This window comes from Diprion similis, chromosome 11, assembly GCF_021155765.1.
Source record: "Diprion similis isolate iyDipSimi1 chromosome 11, iyDipSimi1.1, whole genome shotgun sequence".
Classification (NCBI taxonomy): domain Eukaryota; kingdom Metazoa; phylum Arthropoda; class Insecta; order Hymenoptera; family Diprionidae; genus Diprion; species Diprion similis.
This window is the reverse complement of record NC_060115.1, coordinates 577905-603315: the sequence shown is the minus strand read 5'-3', so window position 1 is coordinate 603315 and position 25411 is coordinate 577905. Positions and strand designations below refer to the sequence as shown.

General features: G+C 45.7%; 6 protein-coding genes across 6 annotated transcripts; 3 read left to right on the top strand and 3 right to left on the bottom strand.

The window, feature by feature from the left end:
- Positions 1-85: 85 nt before the first annotated feature.
- LOC124412449 (glycine-rich cell wall structural protein-like) lies at positions 86-1972 on the top strand. Its single transcript, XM_046892319.1, has 3 exons — positions 86-96; positions 272-594; positions 832-1972. The coding sequence occupies exons 1-3, from the start codon at positions 86-88 to the stop codon at positions 1839-1841; spliced, it is 1344 nt and encodes a 447-aa protein (XP_046748275.1). The 3' UTR covers positions 1842-1972.
- Positions 1812-4026, bottom strand: LOC124412423 (RNA polymerase-associated protein LEO1-like). Its single transcript, XM_046892282.1, has 2 exons — positions 3565-4026; positions 1812-3467 (listed from the first exon to the last, which is right to left on the bottom strand). Exons 1-2 carry the CDS (start codon positions 3959-3961, stop codon positions 2260-2262), a joined length of 1605 nt encoding a protein of 534 aa, XP_046748238.1. The 5' UTR covers positions 3962-4026; the 3' UTR covers positions 1812-2259.
- A 2839-nt stretch (positions 4027-6865) lies between these two features.
- Positions 6866-7852, top strand: LOC124412282 (histidine-rich glycoprotein-like). The gene has a single exon (XM_046892028.1). It carries the CDS (start codon positions 6880-6882, stop codon positions 7675-7677), a length of 798 nt encoding a protein of 265 aa, XP_046747984.1. The 5' UTR covers positions 6866-6879; the 3' UTR covers positions 7678-7852.
- Positions 7853-9802: 1950 nt separating this feature from the next.
- Positions 9803-10806, top strand: LOC124412283 (histidine-rich glycoprotein-like). Its single transcript, XM_046892029.1, has one exon. It carries the CDS (start codon positions 9897-9899, stop codon positions 10629-10631), a length of 735 nt encoding a protein of 244 aa, XP_046747985.1. The 5' UTR covers positions 9803-9896; the 3' UTR covers positions 10632-10806.
- Positions 10807-15271: 4465 nt separating this feature from the next.
- Positions 15272-16309, bottom strand: LOC124412186 (histidine-rich glycoprotein-like). Its single transcript, XM_046891867.1, has one exon. The coding sequence runs from the start codon at positions 16267-16269 to the stop codon at positions 15496-15498; it is 774 nt and encodes a 257-aa protein (XP_046747823.1). The 5' UTR covers positions 16270-16309; the 3' UTR covers positions 15272-15495.
- A 4304-nt stretch (positions 16310-20613) lies between these two features.
- LOC124412185 (keratin, type I cytoskeletal 9-like) lies at positions 20614-22112 on the bottom strand. Its single transcript, XM_046891866.1, has 3 exons — positions 21695-22112; positions 21302-21565; positions 20614-21156 (listed from the first exon to the last, which is right to left on the bottom strand). The coding sequence occupies exons 1-3, from the start codon at positions 21945-21947 to the stop codon at positions 20849-20851; spliced, it is 825 nt and encodes a 274-aa protein (XP_046747822.1). The 5' UTR covers positions 21948-22112; the 3' UTR covers positions 20614-20848.
- Positions 22113-25411: the final 3299 nt, after the last annotated feature.

Sequence of the window (25411 nt, the reverse complement as noted above, 5' to 3'; positions counted from 1 at the left end):
GGATATACGTCTAATTTGCAACTTCAGCATTTCGCGAAGGAAGCAGGATTCCTTTAATTAGCTTGTAATCCACATATCGTGGAACATGAGGCAACAGTAATCCGGCAGTTGCCAAAGATTATTCATATAAAAGGAGCTGCGGGCTCATGCTGAACATTAAAACAAACCGCGTCGTTTTACGGATAATAGTCGGATAAGGGTGTTATGCTAAAATTCAAAAAGCTTCGAAAATGAAATTATTCACAAGTGTCGCATTAGTGTGCTTTTTCAGTTTTACTGTTAGTGCCACAAAGCCAGTTTCAACGGCAGATGACAGCGACAAAAATCTTGTGGTCTCTGGCCCCGGATCCGAAGATCTCGAGACTTCAGCGACTGGCTACATATTTAGGCGAAACGGGAACGGTCAAGGCCAACTTTTCAACTCCGGAGGGTTGAGTTCCGGTATTTCCGGTGGTTACAATTACGGCTCGCCTCTGCAGGGTATCGGGTCACTCGGAGGTGGAAATTTCGGGGGTTCCGGGAGATTCGGACAATTTTCAGGAGGCTCAGGAATCAATTTTCCATCTAAATACAGTATAGGAAACTTTGGTGGTGGTGAGTAACGTGATATTTGCACAAGGTTTCTTCAGACTGCAAGGTCGCTGAGTTTCTGTTCATCGATCAGCTCTCGTAACACCACAATTATAATAATATCTTTTCGATATTGTCACCCACAAGCCTCGATTTCACTCCAAGAATTTTGTTCTTACTTTAAAAGGATTTTAACGCTGATCTCGATCAATTTCACTGTTCATTCCACACCAATCATTACTAATTGGCTCAATCACGCAGGTGACATCGGGTCCAACAATATTGCCTCCCTGACCGGCTACAGCGGAAATATCGGTGGGGGTGGCTTTGACGAGACTGGCCTAGGGATCGGCGGACTTGGTTACGGCGGGGGAGCAGCCGGCGGTCTAGGGCTCGGTTACGGGGTTTCAAAAAACGGTATTGGCCTAGCTGGACTCGGGGGCGGACTGGGGGGTGGGCTTCAGGGGCTGGGGGGCTTGGGAAACGGGCTGATTCAGGCGGGGGGATTGCAGGGGGGCCTGGGGTACGGCGGGATCGGCGGAGGGGCTGGTCTAGCTCATGGTCAGTACATTCCAATAACGGGGTCTCTTGGGGGATTGGGACACGGAGGCATTGGTGGAGCCGCTAGCGCAGGGGCGTACAACAACGGCGGAGGTGCCGAGTTCCAAGCGGCTCAAGTGGCGGCCGGTGGCGAAAAGGGCTCGAAGGGGTACAAGGTCGCTGAGGGTTTTGACAAGGGCGAGAAAGGAAAGATAGACGAGGAGAAGCAGGCGGGTGCCTACAGCAGCGCTGGTGGGGAGAAAAAGGGTGAAGCCGAAGAGGAGAAGAAGTACGCGGAGTCCAACGCTGCCGCCAAGGGCGAGAAGGGAGAGACCTTTCACAAGAGCGGGGGGCACAAAAAGGGACACAAAACGTCCGGCTTCCACAACGTCTACCACAAAGACGAATTCAAGAAGGACACGTCCTTCTATGACTCCGATCATGCAAGTGGCCACAAGGAGACGTACGGATCAGAAAACGCACATCACGACGCCGCCAAGGGCGAGTATGAGAAGGCTGAAAAGGTTGACGCTGCTCACCACGAGGAGAACCAGGCGAAGAAGGGATCGTTCACAAACGGACATCAGTACGGCGCTCTTCAAGGCCACGACCGAGAAGCGGGGGAGAAGGAGCACTTCGATAATGAGATTGAATACGCCAAGAAGGAGGGTCACAAGGGGGAAAAGAAGTATGGACAGTCATCGGATGACTATGTCAAAAAAATCTATTAGTGGGCGATGAAATATAAGCGTGATATGATTTTATTCATGGCAAATGTATCGACTCTGTAACGTTATTTTATTATATGGTTATTTATTGTACAAGATATAATATGGCGTTGTTGCGCTAATGACAATTTGCTAGTATCCATGCTGTGTGCACTATTTCTTTCAATTCATCGTAGGTGCATATAATGTACACATCATAAGTCCTGTGTTATTTCTAGTTGGGCAATAACGTTACTGAAATTTCTCTGCAGAAAGTCAAATGCACGTACCAATCGTCCAAGGCTTACCTACCATCAACTAATTATTCACCTGCAGCCACTAAGGGGCTTGCCTTACCCTCGAAGGCTGAAACTTCGAATCTACGAGGCCTTAGAAAGCTAATTTACACATCGAGGTAAGCTATTTAGTTCACGATCAGCTTTCAATACTCATGGCTATCTTCGTGTTCGATGTCATATTCATCATCCCCGGCATCGTTATACTCGGATTTATCACCGAAAAAGGACGTGTGATCGTCTTCGTCGTGATGAGAAATATCGTCATTGTCGTAGTGCCCCTTGTCTGTGTCGTAACCTTTCCCGTGATGGTCATCGTGCGAGCGAGAGTCCTGATAACCGGCATTTTCGTGATTCTTGCCGTGCAGGGAATGATGCCCATGGTAATCTTTCTCTTTATCGAAATGACCATCCTGGTCCGCGTTTGAGTAGAATGTGTGATCTTTGTTAAATTCATCTTTGTGCAGTACATTATGATACCCCGTTTCTTTTATGCTCTTTTTGCTACCACTCTTTTCTCCAAAGTTATTGTTCTTTTCACCAGCTCCCGTTTCGTAATAATCACCGCCGAAGTCCGAATGGTCGAAAAAATCTTGCGCGCTGTGCCCACCTTCGAAATGATGGCCACTGTCATCCTCGAAGCCGTGATCGCCGTGATCTTCGTGTTCGAAGTGAAAATCATGATCATGCCCAGACTTGCCACGACTGCCGTAGAAAAATTCATTGTATTCTTTGAAGAAATCATCTGCCAAGAAGTCGTCCGCAAATTCGAATTTCGGATCTATATTATATTGGCTCCAATCGATGGACGGGTACAGTTTGTCGTAATTACTTTTGTCATCCGTAACCAGCTGAGATTCTTTTTCCAAAGGCTCGCTGTATTTTTCGTGACTCTCATTGTCGCCGTATTCCTCATATGATTCTATTCTCTTACTGGGATTAGAGTAACTGAACCCACCGTACACCATGTCAAAATATTTTTCACCCTTCCCATCATCGATTTGGTCTCCTCGCCCCTTGTCACTGGAATCTTCAGTTCTAATATATTTCTCGGTTTCAACATTTGTCCCCTCATTCCCGCCGTTATTAGATTCACCGTATCCATCCTGCATGGCATATTTTTCTTTTCGTTCATCCTGGAGATCCGATCCGTAATATTGCTGCGGATTGACGGATGGTGAGTTTTTGTCATGATCGAAAAGCTTGTCATAATCCGAGTACGATCCGTATGTTTCTTCTTCGGAGTCGACCCCGATTCTCTGAGCCTTTACGTTAGGGTTGACATTCGGTTCATTAGAGTCCTCCTTGTTCAGCTGCAAAACCGCAATACTAACAGGATCAGCATTACTCGCTCCTACGACAAGACATCAAGGAATTAAAGGAAGGAATGACGCAGCCACCGGTGCAACCTGGATGGCTTGAAGCGATCGATTGTATATTATAAACCTCACCGTAATGTGCATCGCTGACTGGGGTCGCGTCGTCATTTTCCCCGACATTAAATCCGTGGGATATCACAAACCCATAACTTCCAGCGAGCTGATAACTTCGAGTCATATCGTGGTTCACGGAACCCCCGAGAGAACTGGGCCCGGCGCTCTTCATATTTGTCGCACTCCTTATCCCGATTCGCCGAGACATCTTCGTCGTGCCATGTTTGACATTCGCCTTGTATCCCCCAGGATGATGACTGTCGCTATGGTGACTGAAGCTGTATCCAGACGGCGAAGTTTGAAGATCCTGGACCAGTCTTTTGATAATATTTACCGAGAAAACCGGGTCAGACTTTGTCTCGGTAAAAAACAAAGCGACTGCCTGAACGAGTATGAACGGATACGTTGTTCGCATCGTTCAGCAGTCTATCGAAGATTCGAGAAGTTCGAGCTATGGCTCGAGTTATGCAGACTGTCATTAGCGAGTGACTAGGTAAAACTATCCAGAAACTAGATGATTGCAAGTTATTTATACGCCGAGGTAGTGGAGGCTGACGATCAACTCTACTTACTTCACCTACTGCAGACTAATCCCACGAGAAATCTTTTGACGAATGCATACTGGATCGAACAAGGCCCTCCTCCACTGAACTGGGGAATACCATCCCACTGCAAGGTATTTGTAAGTAGAATTTGATTACGACGTGAATTTATTGGGCTCGATCAACGGGAAAACGCGACCACTTTCGTAACGCGAATACATCGTCGTTGACACATAAGCATCGCCGTCGACTTGACACGTGGATAATCTGACGGAAAAAGAGATCCAGGTATAGCCCGGTGACCCAGAGAGTGTCGCAAACAGCAGATGGAATGTCAAAGGATTAATTAGTGAATTTCCATTGCAGAGTTTGTTACACAAGCCGGAAAGAGTCCACAGTTCTGTTCGCTGCCAGTTGGACAGTTTTTTTCAATGCGTTTTCGATAAGTAGTAAATGAACCATTGCTATTTATGTCATCGAAGAAATCGATTAATTCGAATGCGACTATTGGACACAAGTGGATTGCATAACCCCTCTAGAGTTGGAACTGATTAGAGAGTGTTTTCAACCAACTAAATAGCTTAAGGTATTATGAAAATTGACCTTATTTCGTTTTTCCGTCATTGTACTGTTACAGCAGTGCCACATCATCAACAGGCATGACTCGACGAAACCGCATAACTGTAAATGTGCGCAACAACTTCGTTAAAGAAACTAGTCAATCGTTTTGTTGAATAGAAAAACGTCGAGCATTTGCCTCGGTACGGCGCTACCTCGAGCTGCATTAGGCTCGTTTTGCCAAAGGAAGTCAAAGTCCGACGGAAGAAATGACAATTTTTTTTCAACCATTATATCACCGAGTAAATACACAAGTGCTCACTCGAAGCCTGCTCGTAGTGATAGACAGGTGAAAAATCTGCGGCGATATCTGCCACCAATTGTAAGACGATTCACTGCAAAAAAATACCATAAATCCGTAGTTCGAGATTTATAGGAGATTCAAAGCCTTTCAGGTTTGACGGATGTTTATGGAGATGGAGAAAACTGATACGAGGGTTCCAATCCAGCATTACAATACAATAAAATGCCTAAATTAATATACTGTTTCGGAAGATTTATTCACGCCAAGGTAAATAAATACAATGAAAAGAAGAACATTCGGGTGAACAAACGTAACAAGTAACAGGTTTCCGATGATCGATGAAGCGTGGGTCACGGGTTGTTTCTCGTAAGCGTTTCTGTCTCTAATGGCCCTTTTTGAAGGCCCATTTCTTGTGGTCCTCGTGACCTCCCTTCTTTCCGTACCCGTGGTGGTGATGGTGGTGCTCGTCGTGACCCCCGGCGGCTTTGTGTCCCTTGTGGTCATGATGATGAGATCCTTTCTCGTGGTGTCCCTTCTTTCCGTAGTGGTCCTCGTGATGGCCGCTGTGATGGTGGCCTCCCTTGTGGTGGCCACCCTTCTTGTGCCCATGCTCGTGATGATGCCCACCATGCTTCTCGTGATGGCCCGAGTCGTGGTGTTCGTCATAAAATTCTTTATCTTTTTTGTACTCATCAAGCTTGTGGATTTCATGGTGTCCCTTGGTGCTGTGACCCTTGTGGTAGTGTCCCTTCTCTCCATATTTATGACCCTTCTCACCCTTCTCACCTTTGTGGTGCTCTGCGTAATATCCGTCGTCGTGATGGTGGTGCTTCTTGTGACCACCGTGGTCGCTGTAGTGACCGTGGTGTCCCTCCTTGTCGTGGTGGCCCTTCTCTCCCTTCTCGTGGTCGTGGTGCGACTTGTAGCCCTTGTCACCTTTTTCTCCCTTCTCAGAGTGGTGATCGGCGTGGTGCTCCTCACCCCCGCCCTTCTCGAAGTGATGATGTGACGCGGCCGCTTCGAGATCGCGCCGATTCCTCGGGTCGATCTGACGAGCACTCGTTAGACTGTACTCCAAAGAAACGGCCAGCAGACACACCACCACTAGACACTTCATAGTCACGGGGGTTTTTCCTATACCGAGAGCTAAGTTGTTGATTTCACTGCTGTCTTTAGTATGATAAGCTGTCGCGATTGTCCGTATTTTATATCGAACGCAGAATAATCGGAGATATTTCAGAAGCGGTAGTTCTTTCTTGACTGGTTGTAATTACATTACGAAAGGATTGTTTCCTTAATCTCCTTGAAACGTAATGGAAATGCAAGATTCAGTCTACCAAGCAGTCCAGCCATCCGTCAGGCTGACTGCTGACCGAATGCCTTATGTAACTCCTTGAAATCATGCCTGCTTGCTCAAACACGACGCCGTGACTAACGCCCGATGAGAATCCCGTGAGAACGAGCCCTCCTTCTTTGTGTAGGAGAAGAGACGAATCCGACAACCTATAACCCCAGAGCATTTCGACCGCACGGCCCACGTGTCAACAAGTGTTTTTAGTCTACATTGTATTTGGTTTCATGTATCATATCAAGTAATCCCATTCTCAATTTATTTATCAATCATGCACACTGAAGACGGTGTCGATTCGACGGTAATGAAATATTGCGCTCATAAAGCTCTGGAAAACGAGCATTGTAAGCGACAAGAAAAAGATGGTGTGGGAAAATGTACCAAGATTTTCAGGAAGTCATTGAATCGGGTCAACTAACGATCTCGGCAGCGGTGCAGCAATTTCTGGATGGATGGCGACCATACGTTTGCGAAATTTGCACCTCGGATTGTGAATGAGCCAGTGAGCGCTTGGGTTACCCGAACGAAAGCGATTACGTATAAGCGCAACTGGGTCCAACTATATAAGCTTTGATTCCATGATGGAGCGTCAGTCAATATCCATGTTCAGTCCCAATAGCACAAGCATGGCCAGGGGGTTCGGGTTAAAGTCCTGCCTGGCACTGGCGGTGCTCTGCGCTGTGATATCAGCTTCCACTGCCCGTGATGTGAGGGAGAAGAGGGATCTCGTGGCCGCCGCATCGCACCATGGTCATCACCACGAGTCCGGCGGAGGCCACAAGCATCACTCTGACCACCATGAGGAGCACGGCGAGAAGGGTGACAAGGGTTACAAGAAGCACCATCACCACCACGAGGGCGACCATGGTCATCATGGCAAAGAGCATCACGCTGGGCACCACGAGGAGCACGGCGGCCATAAGAAGGGGCACCATCACGAGGATGGCCACCACGGCCATCACCACGAGCACGGACACGGCCACAAAGGACACAAATTCGGAGAGAAGAAGGGACACAAAAAGGGCGAGAAGAGCCACGGCTACCACAAAAAGGCCCACAAGGACGAATACCACAAGGAACACAAGTTCTACGATGACCACCACAAGGGTGGGCACCATGAAAAGCACGGACACCATCACGGGCATCACGGATCCAAGGAAGGCCACCACAAGAAGGGAGGCCACCACCACTCCGGCTACCACGATGATCACCATGGCAAGAAGGGACACCACGACAAGGGACACTTCGACCATGACCACAAAGGCTGGCATGGAAAACACGGACACGATCACCATCACTCGCATCACGAAGACTACGGAAAGAAGGGTGGACACCACGAAGGCAAGAAGCACGGTTACTCCCACGGACATCATTAAGCCGATAGCTGTAACCTTCTTCCTCAATAGTAATAATTGTTATTATCTGTTGATCTTTATTATTCTGTTAACTAATGCTATGCAAATATTTGTTGAACAAATTGTTATTGTTGCTTTACTGTATAACGTAAACCATGCGAAATGATTACAAAAAAAATTAAAACACTAAACCATACATGTCCTTGTTACGTTAAATCCCGTATTATTATCGAATTCGTAATAACAATTGGAGCAGTAATCAATTCAGTCCTAATGAGCAATTCAATTTGGCTCTCAGACTTTTTTCACAACGATAAGGTGGGAGAATAAACATCGCAATAATTGTACCAGCAACGGGTTGTCATTTTCCGTCGAATGTTCAAAGCTGCAGGAATGACCGTCAATTTAAAATAGATTGAACGTTTCTAGTCTAAAGCATCAACATTGGATTTGAAGTTTTTAAATTCATAATAATTGTCTCAACTACCTGTAAACTGCTTGAAGTTACCGCAAAGACGAAATCTGTATTATTACTTTGACAAGATCATTCTTTCGAAGAAATTAAGAACATACGTAAGCTGTAATCTCCGCAGTTCTTCACGCGCCGGCCGAGAGTGTACTTCGATCTCCTCGAAGCACCGAATGCGCAAGGATTCTCGTTGAATTCATCATCCCATCAATAATAAAGATTATCAAGTCTCGAGCCCACAAAATTTTTCACTTACGGCCCCCGTTTCCCCGCATAATTGATATGTGAATTTCAATCGTTATTATCGAATTACAGTTGGTGAAGAAGCGACGTTGAATATATTCATCAGCTTGGATTAAACTTGTAATTTGAAATAAGGAAAAGAGATGTATACCTATTTATATTCAGCAGTCAAACAGTTACATCTAGTCGTTGACTCACCGACAGTTATATTCGAGTTAAAAATATATTTGTCGTGACTCAACCATACTGGATAAATTCAGTCATTTATACTCGCAGAGACTCAGCTGCAGACCGATGCTAAATTCATGGAACCGCATCATACTCAGTACATAAAGACAAACTTGGTCCACGTGTATATTCTAACCGACAAAAGTTTCGAAAGTAGAGTCGATAATTAGTGGCGTCTCTTACATACTTCGAACAAAACTTAATAACGAGTCTTCCTACTGTGCTTACACTCGGTTTATCTTATTCTTAAATGGTAATCAGCGGAAATACGTAAACTACGTTGGAAAATTGTCCTTCACACTATCCTGAAAAATTAACATTCTGAAAGCGCTGCAAGATCAAGGAAACATTTAATTCGAGAAGACCGTTAACGGAATGACTGCCATAGGCGACCGTTTTTTCGTTATAAATCATCCAAATTGTTTCACCGTGTATGTAGCTCATACTTGGAAAACCTGTGAAATTAATGCGTACCTTTCACCTGTAAACTATAATTTCAATGTGAAGGATTCTTAGCCGAAATGAAACTAATTTCAATTAACCATGCCGATTTCTCGTGCAGGGTTCATTCGGCATATGAAAAATTGTGAATATCATCTGAGCGTGCAAGCAATTAGTCGCCGAACAAAACGTCACCGAGAGGCGAAGCCTGTATTACCGCAGGCGCCGAAAGAATCAACGTATCTACAAGCATGCTACCCGTACGTGGGTGAAAAAAAGTAATTGCGAGTGTGATGAATTAATATCTTGTTAAACTCACCTCCATTACACTTTGAAACGTGAAACACCAACGTATATCCCCGTTTGCTGATCGAATTGCGCAATTAGATTTATATAATTTTTCTCCCGATATAAATAATCGATTACGGAACACTTTTGCTTAACAAAACCGAATGCCTGTATTCTGCGGAAACCGTGAAAGCATATCTCAGTGAGCGCGGCAACTCAAATTGACTCGGTGTCTCCTGTTGCGGCAGCGTAGTCTACTCTCTTGGCTTGGTAAATAATAGGAAAGTGAGACAGTATGATGTGTGGGCATAAAAAGGCGTCGATCGCCTAATGCAACACCTGGGGAAACCGACCCCCACTCGGCGAGACTTGTGGATCGGTACATACTATTCAGCCCTCTTCGCCCAACCCTCCACCACTACCACCGCAATTATCGTAAACAGTCAGCAGGTCAATCGTATAAATAATACGACCGCGCTGCGCAAAAGTCATATCTCCTCCGGCAGTGGATAAAGAACATCAGACGATTTTACAGTACAACCAGGCAAAACGGCGAGAGCACTGCAGCAGCATGGTATCGTTGAGCGGCACTTTGCCGTTGTGCATGGCGCTGCTATTTTGCGTGGCCATTGCCTCATGCAGAGAGATAAGGGATCGCCGCGATCTTGAGGCAGCCGAGTCCAAGCACCACTTCGAGAAAGGTGGTGGTGAGGAACACCACTCCGATCATTTCCATCACCACGGGGACAAAGGTGACAAGGGCTACAAGTCGCACCACGACCACGAGAAGGGAGAAAAGGGCCACCACGACAAGGAGGGACACCATGGTCACTACAGTGACCACGGCGGTCACAAAAAGCACCATCACCACGATGACGGCTACCATGCTGAGCACCACAAGGGCGAAAAGGGTGAGAAGGGCCATAAATATGGTGAGAAGGGACACTACGGAAAAGGGCACAGCACCAAGGGTCATCACGAAGTCAAGAAACTCGACGAGTACAAGAAGGATAAGGAGTTCCATGACGAACATCACGACTCCGGTCACCACGAGAAGCATGGCGGGCATCATCACGAGCACGGACACAAGAAGGGCGGCCACCACAAGGGAGGCCATCATCATAGCGGCCACCACGAAGACCACTACGGAAAGAAGGGACACCACGAAAAGGGATCTCATCATCATGACCACAAGGGTCACAAAGGGGCCGGAGGTCACGATGAGCACCACCATCACCACCACGGGTACGGAAAGAAGGGAGGTCACGAGGACCACAAGAAATGGGCTTTCAAGAAAGGACATTAAATCCTGCAAAATCGTCACTACTTCGAGATACCACCAGCTGGTTACGGCGTTCCTGGGCGTCGACTACGCTGTTTTGCTAAGAGCGTGGCTTGTTGAGCAGTTGTTGTTGTTAGTCCTAATTAATTGTTATTGTTGACTTATTTATAGAACAATAAAACAATCATTCTACCCGTAACTAAATCTTTGCTTTAGAATACCTGATATTCAAATACATCCAACATTCATCTGGTTGGTTACGTCATTCATGAATTTTAACTACACCATTTTGATTATTATTCAAACTCTATTTTAAGCCTGCTAGACTATTTGAACCAAACTTCAATAATTGTATTAACATTAGGGTGAAAGAAACGATGCTTGTAAATCGAGAACGTTACGCCGTACTGTAAATGATATGAAACCTTGCTACAAAGCTGAATGCCTTCGTTGTTATAAATAGCGTTCCAGAACAGATTCGTACCTCAGAGTATGAGGGAACGACGTACGAAGTATAGATGCACTTATACATACTTACTCAACAAGCAGGGAATTATCATAAATATCATAACATTTACAGAAGAAATAGCTTTAAAATATATTTAGCGATGATAGTTCGTATATAGATGGCATTCCAGCCAATCTGTGGAAGGAAGAAACGTAAGAAAGTGATTTACAGTACATAGGAAATTGTTTTTTTCTGCCATACGGATTTCAGAAATTTTGGGAAGTGATGAAAGAAATCATTACGCTGACAATTAATTGAAAAATACAGAAGCGAAACAGATTTGTGGAAAAAGAGACTTGGAATTTCTGTAGAGAAATGTATACAACTCGAGTTTTTTAATTAAAGTATTTCAGTTTATTGATAATAACATCCGGGTTTCGAGCTGCATGATATTATTTTCAGACGACTGAGCAGCCAAAAAATGTCACCGGCTTAACATTTACTTCATAACTTTCTTCTGGTCGTTAGACATCCAGGCGAATTACATAAATTGCGAATAGGTATAATTTATCGCCACGCAATGTTCCGTTATTAGCAAAATACCTCACCGCAAGTCTGAAGTATCGTGCGATATAATTTCTAAATATTTGCTGCCATTCATTAAACGAGCAATACCGTTAGTTAATTTTCAAATGAATACACGACCTGTCAAAGTCCGCTACCTACATCAAACAGAGAGTCTCGCGTACTAGTGGGTACAATATACCAATATAAGCTTTAAATATAATATTGGAAATTAAGTTAAGACCTGAAAGACAAAATATTGAGTTGATGCGGGAGAAATGATGAGGGAAAGGATATTTTTTTACGGTAAATACCAGGCAAATATCTTCGAAGAATTGTCATTTAATATTATACACAAAAGTAACGACAATTGAAACAGGGAAATTTACAGACTAGTCAACAATAATATTGGGTTTCGGCAGTGACTCGAAACTCGTTAAACACTTTCACAACAACAAGAACAATAAGTATTACAGCATGGGCAGAATCCTGCTTAGTGATGTCCACCGCCGCCGCCGCCCCCACCGCCACCACCACTTGAGAAGCCGTGCTTCTTTCCGCCAGAATGACCACCCTTCTTCGCGTGTTCCTCGTGATGGGCGTGGTGGCTTTCATGTCCGTGTTTGCTGTGATGACCCTTGTGGTCTTCGTCGTGGTGCCCCTTCTCGTGATGTCCCTTCTTACCATGGTGGTCATCATGGTAGCCGGAGTGATCGTGACCACCCTTCTTGTGGCCTCCCTCCTTCTTTCCATGATGCCCGTGGAAGTCACCGTGCTTCGCGTGGTGTCCGCCCTTATGGTAGTCGTCGTAGAACTTGTGCTCCTTGTGGTACTCATCTTTATGGGCCTTGTGGTGGTATCCGCTGGTCTTCTGGCCTTTCTTGTGCCCCTTCTTTTCTCCGAACTTTGCTCCCTTGTGACCCTTCTCGCCCTCGTGGTGCTCACCGTGCTTACCGGCCTCGTCGTGGTGCTTCTTCTTATGGCCACCGTGCTCCTCGTGGTGCCCCTCGTGATGCTCTTTCCCGTGTTTGCCGTGATCACCCTTGTCGTGATGGTGATGCTTCTTGTAGCCCTTGTCACCCTTCTCACCATGCTCCTCGTGGTGGTCGGAGTGGTGCTTGTGTCCTCCGCCGGACTCAGAGTGGTGGCCGTGCCCTGTAGCGGCCACGACCTGGTCTACGGCATGCTTGTCCCTCTTTTCAAGATCCTCCTTCGCTGCGACTGCTGCCAAAGCGGCGCAGAGCACAGCGAGCGCCAAAAATCCTCGCCCTATACCTCGAGTCATGCTCAAAAGTCGGAGCTCGAAACACGACTGACTTCTCTATCAGCCTGATCCTATTTATATCTTATTTCTTTTGGAACCGGGCCGCTGCATGAAATCCTCAATACTTGAGACCAGCAGCGTGCAGCACACGGTTTCGCTTTCGTGTAAGTGGTCTTCTACACGATGCGCAGTCATGTGGCACGGCACCACGATTCGCAATGATAGTAGTTGACGCAGACAGACAGACGAGCCGTGAAGTGGGTAAAACAACCCAGATGGCAAAAAGGACGGTGGTAAGTTTTTGTGGCGATTTGGTCAATTAACTTTAGCCTAGATCAGACTTGCGTAACCTGATCACTTAGATAACGGCCCGTACCACAAACACCTATGCAAAACTGATCGAAGCCCGTCACTCACATTACCCAGGACTCATCATTATGAAACTAACAGGGAACGTAGGCGACTACTTTTCAAAGAATATTTATGTAATTTGGTTGTCAGCTCATCGTACGTACATGGAACAGCGTAAAGAATCACATCTACGTCTTGTTTCCCTGCAAATGAAATGTGATCCGCACGAGTTTCCATTCGCAACGGTGCTAGTTAACTATTAATAAAAGCAATATCTGTTGCCGCACCGAAATTGGTTTGTTTCAAGCATACCCTCGAACTATGGTGCGTATCTTTCCCACCCCTCGTTACTTCTCGCTCTCTTTAACCGCATGCAATAACTGAAATTGATAAGCAATTCCTAATACCGGCATCAACTCGGCTGGCATCCACTAATTACAGATTATAATTATTCACCAATTTCGCTGTTTTACCATAACCTTACAGAGCCAGTCTGTAAAATTAAAATTATTTAGTACTTACATCGGAGAAATTGAAAATCCTTTGAACGGATTAACATGATAAATCATATCTGAAAATAAATTGTCTTTTACACGCATTTCTCGCAGCTGAGAATAAATATCAGTTAAACCGAAACTCTGATGCACACCGATTCTCGGGATTTCGGCAGATTTTCGACTGAAAATCATGAGACACTTGGGGGTTCAATAATTTAGAAGCATCGCTGTTGACGGTGAGAGTCGAATGCTTCACCTCGTATTACGTGCTATTCATCGCAATAAATTTCTCCTAACTCTACGTACATCCGCAAATATTTACTGAATTCATTTCGGCGTGCATGCTCCGTCCATGTGATAAAGAGCAACACGAAACTCATTTCGTGGATTCGTTAGGTGTATTTTATTTGTTCAACAATTTGTTACGTGTCCTTTAATTTTCAGTTCCAATGAACAGACATGCATATACGTACTTGCCCAGAGTGACGTCGTAAATTGTTTTTACTGAAATTAATTTGACTAGATTCCTGGCGAATGCTGTGTTTCCACGATTAACAATAGCGTGATGTCATTTGTATAACGCGAATTACGGAAAGTGTTTCACCCGCATGAATACTGCATAGTAGTGACACTGAAACTTGCCAATTAATGCAAAACCTGCAGGCAAGTGGCTTGTTCGGAATTTGCTTTCAGCCTTGCGTGACGTAAAATCTAGCGGCTGTACGTACCATGTGGGCAATTCTGACGATCAGAGGTAAACTGAACAAATATATAAACAGTGCGAAGAGTGAATCACCTTACATTCTTTCAGAAGCCCATAGCGTATCGCGGGTAAAATAAAAAATACTTATAATTTTACGTATACTGTGATAACTCATCGTTATCGCGGTATAAACAAATACTGCAGATGTTAAACGCTTGTAGGCCTGCCAGCACTCTTCTCTAAAGCGAAGCAATTAACTCCGCGAAGAGTTGGGAATTAAATTTTCCCGTGAATACCGAAATACAGATGGACAGAAAAAATTAATTACGCGTAAAACCCGCACTCAAGTTTGTTACGGGTACAAAACTGCAAAGCGTCTGTGCAAGTAATAGTACGCATATCAAATGAACCGTATGCTCCGAAGAGGGTGAACGTAAATTCCGGAAAATGGATAGCGAATAAAACTGGAGTTTAATCTCTTGAGCTAATATCGTTAAAGATCAGTTTTGAGGTCATAACAGCTTTCAGGAATAAAAATAATGTTAAACGGCATGGATGAAACAATAGGACTAGGGACAGAAAGCGACTAAATAAAAATGAGCGATTGAGTAAATGAAACCGAGATTAGCCTGGGGTCCAAGCGATTGCTGCTCACGACTCTGACAATCGTGAAGCTGTTATAGACAATAAGATCTTGTAATGCTGAAGAACTGATTATTTTGACACAAGTAACAGGGATACAAGTCTTCGAAGAGGGTCTTAAAGATTGCAAGGAAACTGTGGTTTAGAACACAAAGGTAAGTTGGTATATTGAACAACACTGACAACAGAAACATGTCAAATGACTTAGCGATACATGATGTATGTACGTACAACAAAATAATGAATAAAATACAACTATAAAATATTCAGTACACTTATTTACAAATAAAAAACCATATCGCATGTTCGATGACGCATGTCCTGCGTTTTGGATTTGACAAAGTATATGTACAGTGATTAAAGCTATCATATAAATAACATCCCTGGTCGATCCCCTCAGCCGGAAACTCAAGGGATAATCAGCCCTTGTGACCCTTGCTGAATCCGTATTTCTTTCCGTCTTTATGGGCACCCTTCTTGGCGTACGAATCGTGGTGTGCATGGTGCTCCTCGTGTCCATGTTTCCCGTGATGACCCTTGTGATCCTCGTCGTGGTGTCCCTTGTCGTGATGGCCCTTCTTACCGTGGTGGTCATCATGGTAGCCAGAGTGATGGTGACCGCCCTTCTTGTGGCCGCCTTCCTTCTTCTCATGGTGCCCATGGAAGTCACCGTGCTTCGCGTGGTGTCCACCCTTGTGGTAGTCGTCGTAAAACTTGTGCTCCTTGTGATACTCGTCCTTGTGGAACTTATTGTGGTACCCCTTGGTCTTGTGCCCCTTCTTGTGGCCCTTCTTTTCCCCAAACTTCCCACCCTTGTGGCCCTTCTCGCCCTCGTGGTGCTCGCCGTACTTCCCCGCCTCGTCGTGGTGTTTCTTCTCGTGGCCGCCGTGCTCCTCGTGGTGCCCAGCATGGTGCTCCTTCCCGTGCTCTCCGTGATCACCCTCGTCGTGGTGATGGTGCTTCTTGTAGCCCTTGTCCCCCTTCTCACCGTGGCTTTCATGGTGGTCGGAGTGATGCTTGTGCCCTCCGCCCGACTCCGAATGATGGCCGTGTCCCGAGGCTGCGGCTACCAGGTCTAGATCACGTTCATCTCTTCGCTTGATGTCCCTGACGTCCCGCGCCGCCGTGAAGACGATCAGGACGCAGAGGATGCCCGAGGCTAGGAGCAAGCGAACCCCGACACTTCGCACCATCTTGATCTATCGAAACTCGAAACTAAACTGATAACTTGGCGGGAGGTATGCTGACTTAAATATTATCGAGGCCTGCCCCGCGGTTTCCGGGCATCTCGATCACTTTCATCCTAATCGACGGAGAGTGGCGGCGAATATTGACCACCGCGGTAGGCCGCTGGCTTTCACGAGCTCTCAACCGAAACCTCGTTTGATTTAGCCTTCAGATCAATCCGCTTCGTTGCTTGTAACGAGCTGCACCATTGCTCGTGCACAACATTTGGGTAACTTCAGTGGGTAACGAATTACACCGATCGTCCTAGTTCTGCAACGGAAAATTGTGCATCGTATATTTGACAAACTCCCCCCCCCCCCCCGCCCCCCGCCCCCCCACCCCAACACGGAGAAATAAAGGCCACTGGAACATTTCCAGACCATACGTCAAGCATTACGCAATTCTGCAATGCCAATACTTGGGGGTCGGTGTACAGATAAATCAACGATACTGATTCATTAATTTCGCCACGATTCGATTCTTGACGAGGACACATTTGTATAGACGTACCTACTTGTGTAATTATCAAGCAGGTCAGCGTGTTTGCAATAAATTTGTGCAAATATCAGCCATAGAAATTGCGCATTACATGTACCTAAAATTTTACTCAACTGTTCGTTCATGCGAAATACAGGCCTCGTCTCCCCCTCAGCCAGGCAATTTCAATTCCGACTCCAGGGCAAGGGCGCATCGACCCGTCGATAAGTTCGGTGTGTTCGACCGCCTCGAACGGGACGATCGGCTGAAGCTGGTCGTTGGAATGCAGCAGCCCTACCATTAGTCTAAGTGTCAGCCATTAGCAAACCAGCCAACATCCGGTCACCGGTACGGCGACTTCCTGAGCTCGGAAGGGCTTCGTGATTTATGCAAATTCAACCTTGAGCCAATTTGCACCCAGCCCTTATGGTCACGGGGCATGGCAACTTGGAACTTCACGCGTAAGTGTTTTAGCTCTAAATAAAATAAACTCCGCGTGTCATAGCGATGAGGATAATAATGGTAAGAAAGTAACGATTCCTAATAGATTTATCGACCATGTCGTATTAACCCGACCATTCTAACTCTGCAGCTGCTGGGTACGCATCAGGATGTTCGCAAGCGAAGCTGATCATCGCTAAACTCTCCACACCCCGTGGATGCGTCACACACTCATCTCAGTCGAAAATGCATGCGATTACCAATAAACCGTGTAATTTGGCCATTAATCCTACCACCCGTCAAATAAATCCCTCTCTATGAGCGCACGCCACATACTCGAAACGTCAGCAGCCAAAATCGTTCGTTCATTCACCGATGTGTAGAGTCTGCCTCTATCATCCATTCTGCCAGTCGCGACTGACGAGGCCAACGTATATATAGTAAGTAGACGTGTTTTTGTGCTCTCTTTTTGACAAATAAAATTCAGCTGCATCCAATTTCATTCATTGCTTGACTACCATACTGGTATTAGATACTCAGCGGATGAAAATATGAACATATGTGTTCCAAGTTTTAATATCGTCGTATCAACTTGAGGCTACGAAAATGTCACGTCTTGGTATTACGTAACTAATACTAAATGCATATTACTAGGTAAGCAGTAAAATGATTTTCAGAAGGGCTCAACCTTCGATAAGACGACTGATTTTTTTAAAATCTGAGGGCTTGAGTTTTCAAAAAATCAGTCCAAATTTTTCAAAATAACCTCACACTGGCTCCATTAAATGTGTGTTTACCGTTATTATAGCCCCCCGGTCACTTGCGAGGACTCAAACTGGTTCCGCTATTCACAGATCGAATATCTCCACCAGTTGGACATCGACCTAAAATCAAGTTAGAGGAGCTGCAGCACACGAACAACGGATATCGGTCTGTTTGCAGCCTTGCAGCTTCCGCTGATTCGACCCCGCATTTGCATAGAGACAGAAAGCTTGGGTTCGGTACCCCGGCGTGAAATATTGGATAGTCACGTTCGTAATGTCGAGAACTCTTCAAGTTTTGGTTCATACTGGAGTTCGCATTCCCTACACACAGACAGGAATTACGTATACTTATCACCGGATATAGCTACTGGTCCACAGTTTTTACCGGGCTGTTTGGCAGCAACATCTCGTCGGCCCCTGCAGATTGGCCCGCTAGTCTGTTGGCGCTGCATAATCAAGATGAAGATTGGATGCAGCCAAGTTACATTCGCCAAGGGGATGAATCGCGGAAGCGAACGAGAGCTGGATGGAACTCACAATCAGCCGGGCTGCCAAGACGCTCGGACTCGCAGCAAGGGAGAAAGGGTGTCGAAATGAAGATTAGGCTGCGTTCTGGAATGGCGCTGTATACTTCAGCTGGAGATGAAGAGATTGCTTAGTAAGCAGATATCTTCAGAGAGAGCTTGTTGCCGTGTGAAAACGTCGGTGAGCCGAGGAAGAGGAGGAGGAGGAGGAGAATCTTCGATTCCCTTGGTTGTCATCCTTCGCCTCGCACCAAAGCGCCTGAATGCTTTGTGAGTCCTCCTTCTTCACCTTTCTTCTTTTCTGCTTTGGCTAGTTCCCGAGCGTTAACGAGAGCTAGCTACTCTTTATCTTCCCTTTCTATTTTTCACCTCAAACCCCGAGCACTGAGACTCGATCCTCTACCATTGCCGCTCGGCTTGGCCTCGGCTCGGTTTCTTGGTACCCTGACCACGCGCAAATCGACCTGCTTGACTGGCAAATCCAATTTAAGGGCCGGGCACAATGCGATCCCGAGCTGAGACCAAGGTCAGCTCCCGGTCTCACCCTTCCTTTAATTAGCCACCGCCGGCTGAGAGTCAGTGGTGTATGGGGGAGCTTGAAAGGATAAAAGGAGTGCGCGAGATATTGAGTTATACCTCATGCCTTGCTCCGGAAGATTAACGCGATGTTGTATAAACGAAATAAACGAAGAGAAAAGTTTGGAGCGTGGTGGCCGGAGGACTCTGCGGTATAAATAAAATAAGCTCTCATTTGTCATGCAAACCCTTTACATAGCGGGAATTCAACGTCGCTGCAATTATATTAAACCTGAATATCTCTTTTACAGATTTGCTTAATTACAGTCACCCGCCTCAACCCCTGCTTTACGTGGAGGCCGCAATCAGTTGATGAGCCCCGTCCCCCGCCCCGTCTTGCCGAACCGCCCCACAGATCTGGCCACATTCTCACTCACCCGCCAACCATGGGATTAATCCAGCAGACATGCCGCGAACAAAGCGTACCCATGCGGCACGACGCCTTTGCTAATGAAATTGTTCCTCAATTTAAATGGCGCTGATCCGAATGGATTACTTTTTTATTGCCTGAAATTTAGCTGGCATTACTCTTGCCCGTCTCGTCCCGTCAAAACGGGACGCCACCGCGGGTGTTACACTGAAGAGCCCCACTCGCGGCTGCATTGAAACTGGACACTGTTTCAGTGACTTGCGAGTCTTCGCGTTCGGTTCCAGGAGTTGATTATAATCTGAGGGAAACACTGTATTAACTCTCCTGCGGTTCCTATTGTAATCAGGGATGTCGGACTTTGCCGAGAATTAGCACTGACTATCAGAGTTTGTCTGCTATGTACCGGCGAACTTCCAACTTCTCTGCTCTCGTATACAAACTAGTTGGACAAGACGCAGCAGCTTCTGCTAGAAACTATTTCCCGAAGATTCGTCCCATCCCATAGGATGTCAGGGACCTCAATTTCTGAATAGAATCCCTCACAGGTATTATATCATGAATAATTAAAAATCTCTTAAATTTCGTTTTAACGATACGTGGGTATCGGCAATCAGGTAAAAGCATGGAACTGAATTCTAGTACGCTTTCTACGCATAGCAAGTAAAGAGTAGGTATTCATTCTTTTACAATATTAGCAAACACCAGCTGCTATCCAGATCTATTTTATCGAGAATTTCAAGGTAGCAATTATCTCCTTGGCTAGAACAAAAATTAAAAAAACCGAATCGCTAGCCCAGCAACGGCGATATTTGATACCTACATATTTTTAGAATTGAAAACGATTTTACGTCTTCAGCAAAGCCTCCTCGTAAAAGACGCAAGAATTACGGAAAATTTCGATAGATTTTACAAATGATTACTGAGGAAAGAAAAACTGTTGGATGTCCACGGACTACAATCAAATTTTCAGTACTTGGTTACATTTTTTTCTCATGTGGACTTTCTTTCCATCTCGTGAATTAAAACAGCTGGGAATTTGGTACCATTATGAGAATGAATCTTGACTAAATTACCCGCAGGTGTGGTTCGATCGATTACAGGGTGGAGAAGGGATTGAGGGTGGTCAGAAGACTGAAATGAATACGAGAAGTTATAAACTGAAGTTGAACAAATTTTTATTAATGAACTAACAACGGTGACATGGTGGTGAACATTCTTCAAATCATTATACCATATATAATAGGTTATATGTACAAAAATAGCTGCGGGACGGTGATGGAAGTGATCTCAACCGCCAAAATCCGCAATGCCTCTAGATCTGCAGGTGCAACTCAGCCGTGGCTGTAAACTTCGACTTCGGCTAATCTCCGCCCCTCGTTGTTCCGGGGGTAAGCTAGTAGTGATCGCCCTCGTACTCGGAGCCGCCGTCTACGTAACCCTGATGATCCCCAGAGTCATCCGCGCTCGAGTAGGAGCCGTGCGTTCCGTATGAGCCCTCCGCCCCGCCCCCGGTGGAGTAATGCCCCGCGTCTCCACCCTCGCTTGAGTAACTTCCGGAGCTGCCCTCTCCGCCGCTTGTGTAGTGCCCGCCGTCCCCTCCTTCCGTATAATGCCCACCGTCCCCCCCTTCGGACGACACGTGTTCACCCTCGCTGTGGTGTTCGCCTTCGTACGGGGCGTAATGAGCGTCCACGATGGTTCCTGTTGGATTCAAAATGAGGTTCATTTGGTCGTTTTTTATCCCAGATGGAACGCATTCGCCCGATTTTGACGTTCGACAGCGTTGAGAGGTATGAACTTAATTCATTGTCAATTTTTTTGCGTGATTCCGATTTTGTGAACTTACCGGCACCCTCGTGGTCGTCGCCGTCACTGCCTTCGGCGCTCTTGTAGGATCCGCTCTTTCCGTGTTCTCCGCCCTCCTCGGCTCCTTTGGCCTTACCGAACGCGGTGTGCTTCTCGAAACCGTAGTTGTCACCGTCTTGCTTGTGGAAAGTGTCGAGGGTCTTGTAGCCGTGATCACCCTTGCTGTAGGTCTGCTTGAGATACCCCTTTTCACCCTCGGCATCGCTGCCGTAACTCTTGTAGTATCCACCCTCGTCGGATTTTCCTGAAACAGGGAGTATTGCACGTGTTCAAAGGCGTCACTTGTTGAATAAAAAAGAAATTACGGTTCGTCGTCGCTCCCGGAATCCCCAAGTAAGGGTGTCCGAAGTTAAACACGATAAACGAAACTTACCCGATGCGTTTTTCATCGCAGTCTTCTTAGGGTCCGCGGCCCCTTTTGCCTCTCGCGATTTCCTGGCCTCAGTTCCAGCGCTGAGGAGGTCCGCTACTTCGATGGCAAATCCTGAAGGCAGAGGAGCTCGCACGTCACGACGGATAGAGCCGACGGTAGCGATGTCATCCTCGAGGGCGAGATACTCGTCGTAGGTCGCTGGCTTGGCAAATACGTAGCTCACGAAGAGTAGAAAGCCAAGAAAACGGTTCATGATCGCTCGCGGTTGAATTTTTTTTTATCTTTTTATCAACCTCTGGTTACCGTTATTCAAACTTATTGTCCCGGAATCGATTATTGCTCGTACACGGTGTGATACTATATGCCGTTTCTTCGTGTACGTGTAGCGGTCGGAATTTTCTGCCCGGGCGAAATGGCTTGTGATAGCCTTTTATAACGTCTCCCACTTTGCCAAATGATCGCAGGTAAGAATTTTCTCACCGTCGAATCGAGGCGGGCAGGTTGCGGCAGTGACACATGCAACTTCGAAACCATTTCACAAGACGGCTTTGGTTGAATCGGTGTGCGATTGTGCGACACCAGAAGATCAATCAGGTAAGACGTGTCTGTAAACTTGATACCGGCTGTATCCAATCTTTCAGATTAATCAGGGGAATTTACGTGACGGACCCGATCGGCGCGGTTCCGAACCCTGGGGGAGGGGGGGCAAAATGTATTTCGCAACTCCCGATAGAGTGCTTTTGTGTCACGTGCTTGTCGGTTGTTTACGTAAAGTTTTGCACCAGGAAACAAGGAGCTGTATCTAATGACCCGAATAGAAACTCACGGTGCGGTTTCCCGGACTGGCATATGATTGACTTGGGCACAGATTACGCCTATGCGCCGGTTGAGCGATCCGCGGCTTTCCTCAAAACCGACAAGAACTCAACGCCTGACACAATGCCTGACATAACGGACTTAAAGGACGATGCTCCCAATCTTTCCCGCTCACTCAAACTCTCGATCCTCCCGTTACCGTCTTTCTCTCCCTAAATTCCCCCTACCCTGCTGAATGTGTCTTGGAGCGACGACAAGAAACGTTGAGAAGTGAAATCCAACTGCACATAGCGTATATAATACTGTTAGGCTAGTACACTCGCATACCTTCGCAATGCGTACTGTGTAATAGAATGCTATGCAATAGATTAATTTTGTAAGAATTTGGCACAGTGATAAATAAATAGTAAATGATGATTTGCAGTTTACATTATTTCCTACGCCTCTTATATGGATTCCGTTGCCTTACAAGAGAAAAAGAGACAAGATTTGAACCGGTGAGAAAAGTCGTTGCGATATTGGATTAGAATAGAAAGTTTTATCTCTCAGCATTCCCTGGAATACGTTGGCGGTACCTAATGGGAACCTCATATCATTGGATCTGGATGACGAGTAAACAAGTAGGGGCTTCGATGTAACAGCGTCCGATGCAATCTGATTTATTCAAATGCAGCTTTGCCGTTTAGGGGACGTGAAACTCTCTGACTAGTTCGGCTGTGGGTTACTTTGATAACTTGCAAATTCCAACTATCGATCGCACCGCGTAACACCCTGTAGGTAAGATCTCTCCCTGGACTAGTATACGGGGGTGCTTGCACCTTCGTTAATAGCCTCCGTGGGAAATTCGTTGATTTGTCCAACAGATAGTGATAGGAATTGCAGTAAATGATGGCGGCGAATGAGGTAACAATGGTTGATGGAACAACGTAACAACCGGTCGGTAATCTGATTGTTTTGAACACCTTGAAACTACAAAACGGGTGAACGGACCTGTAAATTATCCGAGAACTTCAGAATTAAAGCTGAAAAATGATTGGTTATCTACGTAGCTGCCGTTAATTACCTGCCTAATTGCTTAGTGAATCAACGTCTTTGAGTAGATACAGCAGTCTCTGCTACAAGGAGTTTCTGGGGGTCCAGTGACTCTGAAAACGGTAACACTAATCGATTCCGAGACGAGATATTTTCGGCGTCGGCTATCACGGAGAACGTGAGGCGAACCACTTGCAATTTTTGGCAAAAATTCCGGAAATTTTGGGAAAGGCTGCGAATCGGTCGATTATGAACTACTCCGACGTGATTTTGCGAGAGAGAACGATGAACCACAGGCAGTATGCGATGCGAACAACAAAATAAAAGTAACGGCCGAATAACAAAGGACGTACTTTAATCATTTTTCTGCTGCTGGTCTTTTTGTCGCAGTTTCTGTGCTGATCATCCCACGCTCTTAGTGCTGTGTTTTCTAAAATACTGGATGTCTGATTAGTTGAGAAAGGGTCATACGGACCGATTACGGAACACAACATTGTCGGCTCCGAAAGAACGGAAAGAGTAAAGCTAACCCCTTTGAATTTGTAGCGAAAATTCCGACGATTTTGGGCAAGGCTGCAAATAATTCGTTCATAAACTACTCCGAAGTAATATTGACAGAAAGAGACGATTAACCGTGGGCTCAATGCGCTGCGAGCAACGGATCAAAAGTTAAAGCTAAGAAACTCATGATTTTCATCGTCATTTCTCTGCTGCTGCTCCTACGCTCTTTTTGATGTAATTTCTGAGTTCCTGGGGGTCAAATTACTCTAGGAATGGTCATACTGATCGATTCCGAAACGAGAAATTTTCGACTCCAAAAAGGAGCAAAAAAGTAAGGCTTACCCCTTTGAATTTTTTGCGAAAATTTCGACAATTCTGAAAAGTGCTGCAATAGAATCGATGAGGCACTATTCCGACGTAATTTTGCGAGAGAAATCGATTAAGCGCAGTCCCAATAGGCTGCGAGCAACGCATCAAAAGTTACAGCCTAAAAACCGAAGATTTTCGTCGTCATTTCTCTGCTGTTGGTCCGTCGCTCTTTTTCATGTCTTTTTTGAGTTCCTGGGGGTCGAATTACGCTAGAAATGGTCAAACTAATCGATTCCGGAACGAGAAATTTTCGGCTCCGAGAATGAGCAAAAAAGTAAGGCTTACCCCTTTGAATTTTTTGCGAAAATTTCGGCGATTCTAGAAAGTGCTGCAATGAAATCGATAAGGCGCTATTCCGACGTAATTTTGCGAGAGAAATCGATTAAGCGCAGTCCCAATAGGCTGCGAGCAACGCATCAAAAGTTACAGCCGAAAAACCGAAGATTTTCGTCGTCATTTCTCTGCAGTTGGTCCGACTCTCTTTTTCATGTCTTTTTTGAGTTCCTGGGGGTCGAATTACTCTAGAAATGGTCATACTAATCGATTTCGAAACAAGAAATTTTCGGCTCCGAAAGTGAGCAAAAAAGTAAGGCTTACCCCTTTGAATTTTTTGCGAAAATTTCGGCGATTCTAAAAAGTGCTGCAATAAAATCGGTGAGGCGCTATTCCGACGTAATTTTGCGAGAGAAATCGATTAGGCGCAGTCCCAATAGGCTGCGAGCAACGCATCAAAAGTTACAGCCGAAAAACCGAAGATTTTCGTCGTCATTTCTCTGCTGTTGGTCCGACGCTCTTTTTCATGTCTTTTTTGAGTTCCTGAGGGTCGAATTACTCTAGAAATGGTCATACTAATCGATTCCGAAACGAGAAATTTTCGGCTCCGAAAATGAGCAAAAAAGTAAGGCTTACCCCTTTGAATTTTTTGCGAAAATTTCGGCGATTCTGAAAAGTGCTGCAATAAAATCGATGAGGCGCCATTCCGACGTAATTTTGCGAGAG

Excerpts from the sequence above, each read along its gene's own strand:
- LOC124412449 (XM_046892319.1), top strand. Across the intron at positions 595-831 it reads TATAGGAAACTTTGGTGGTG|GTGACATCGGGTCCAACAAT; the intron begins GTGAGTAACGTG and ends TCAATCACGCAG.
- LOC124412423 (XM_046892282.1), bottom strand. The coding sequence starts at position 3,961 with ATGCGAACAACGTATCCGTTCATACTCGTTCAGGCAGTCGCTTTGTTT. Across the intron at positions 3,468-3,564 it reads AGTCAGCGATGCACATTACG|GAGCGAGTAATGCTGATCCT; the intron begins GTGAGGTTTATA and ends GTCTTGTCGTAG.
- LOC124412282 (XM_046892028.1), top strand. The coding sequence starts at position 6,880 with ATGATGGAGCGTCAGTCAATATCCATGTTCAGTCCCAATAGCACAAGC.
- LOC124412283 (XM_046892029.1), top strand. The coding sequence starts at position 9,897 with ATGGTATCGTTGAGCGGCACTTTGCCGTTGTGCATGGCGCTGCTATTT.
- LOC124412186 (XM_046891867.1), bottom strand. The coding sequence starts at position 16,269 with ATGGTGCGAAGTGTCGGGGTTCGCTTGCTCCTAGCCTCGGGCATCCTC.
- LOC124412185 (XM_046891866.1), bottom strand. The coding sequence starts at position 21,947 with ATGAACCGTTTTCTTGGCTTTCTACTCTTCGTGAGCTACGTATTTGCC. Across the intron at positions 21,566-21,694 it reads TGCGATGAAAAACGCATCGG|GAAAATCCGACGAGGGTGGA; the intron begins GTAAGTTTCGTT and ends TCCCTGTTTCAG. Across the intron at positions 21,157-21,301 it reads CGACGACCACGAGGGTGCCG|GAACCATCGTGGACGCTCAT; the intron begins GTAAGTTCACAA and ends TGAATCCAACAG.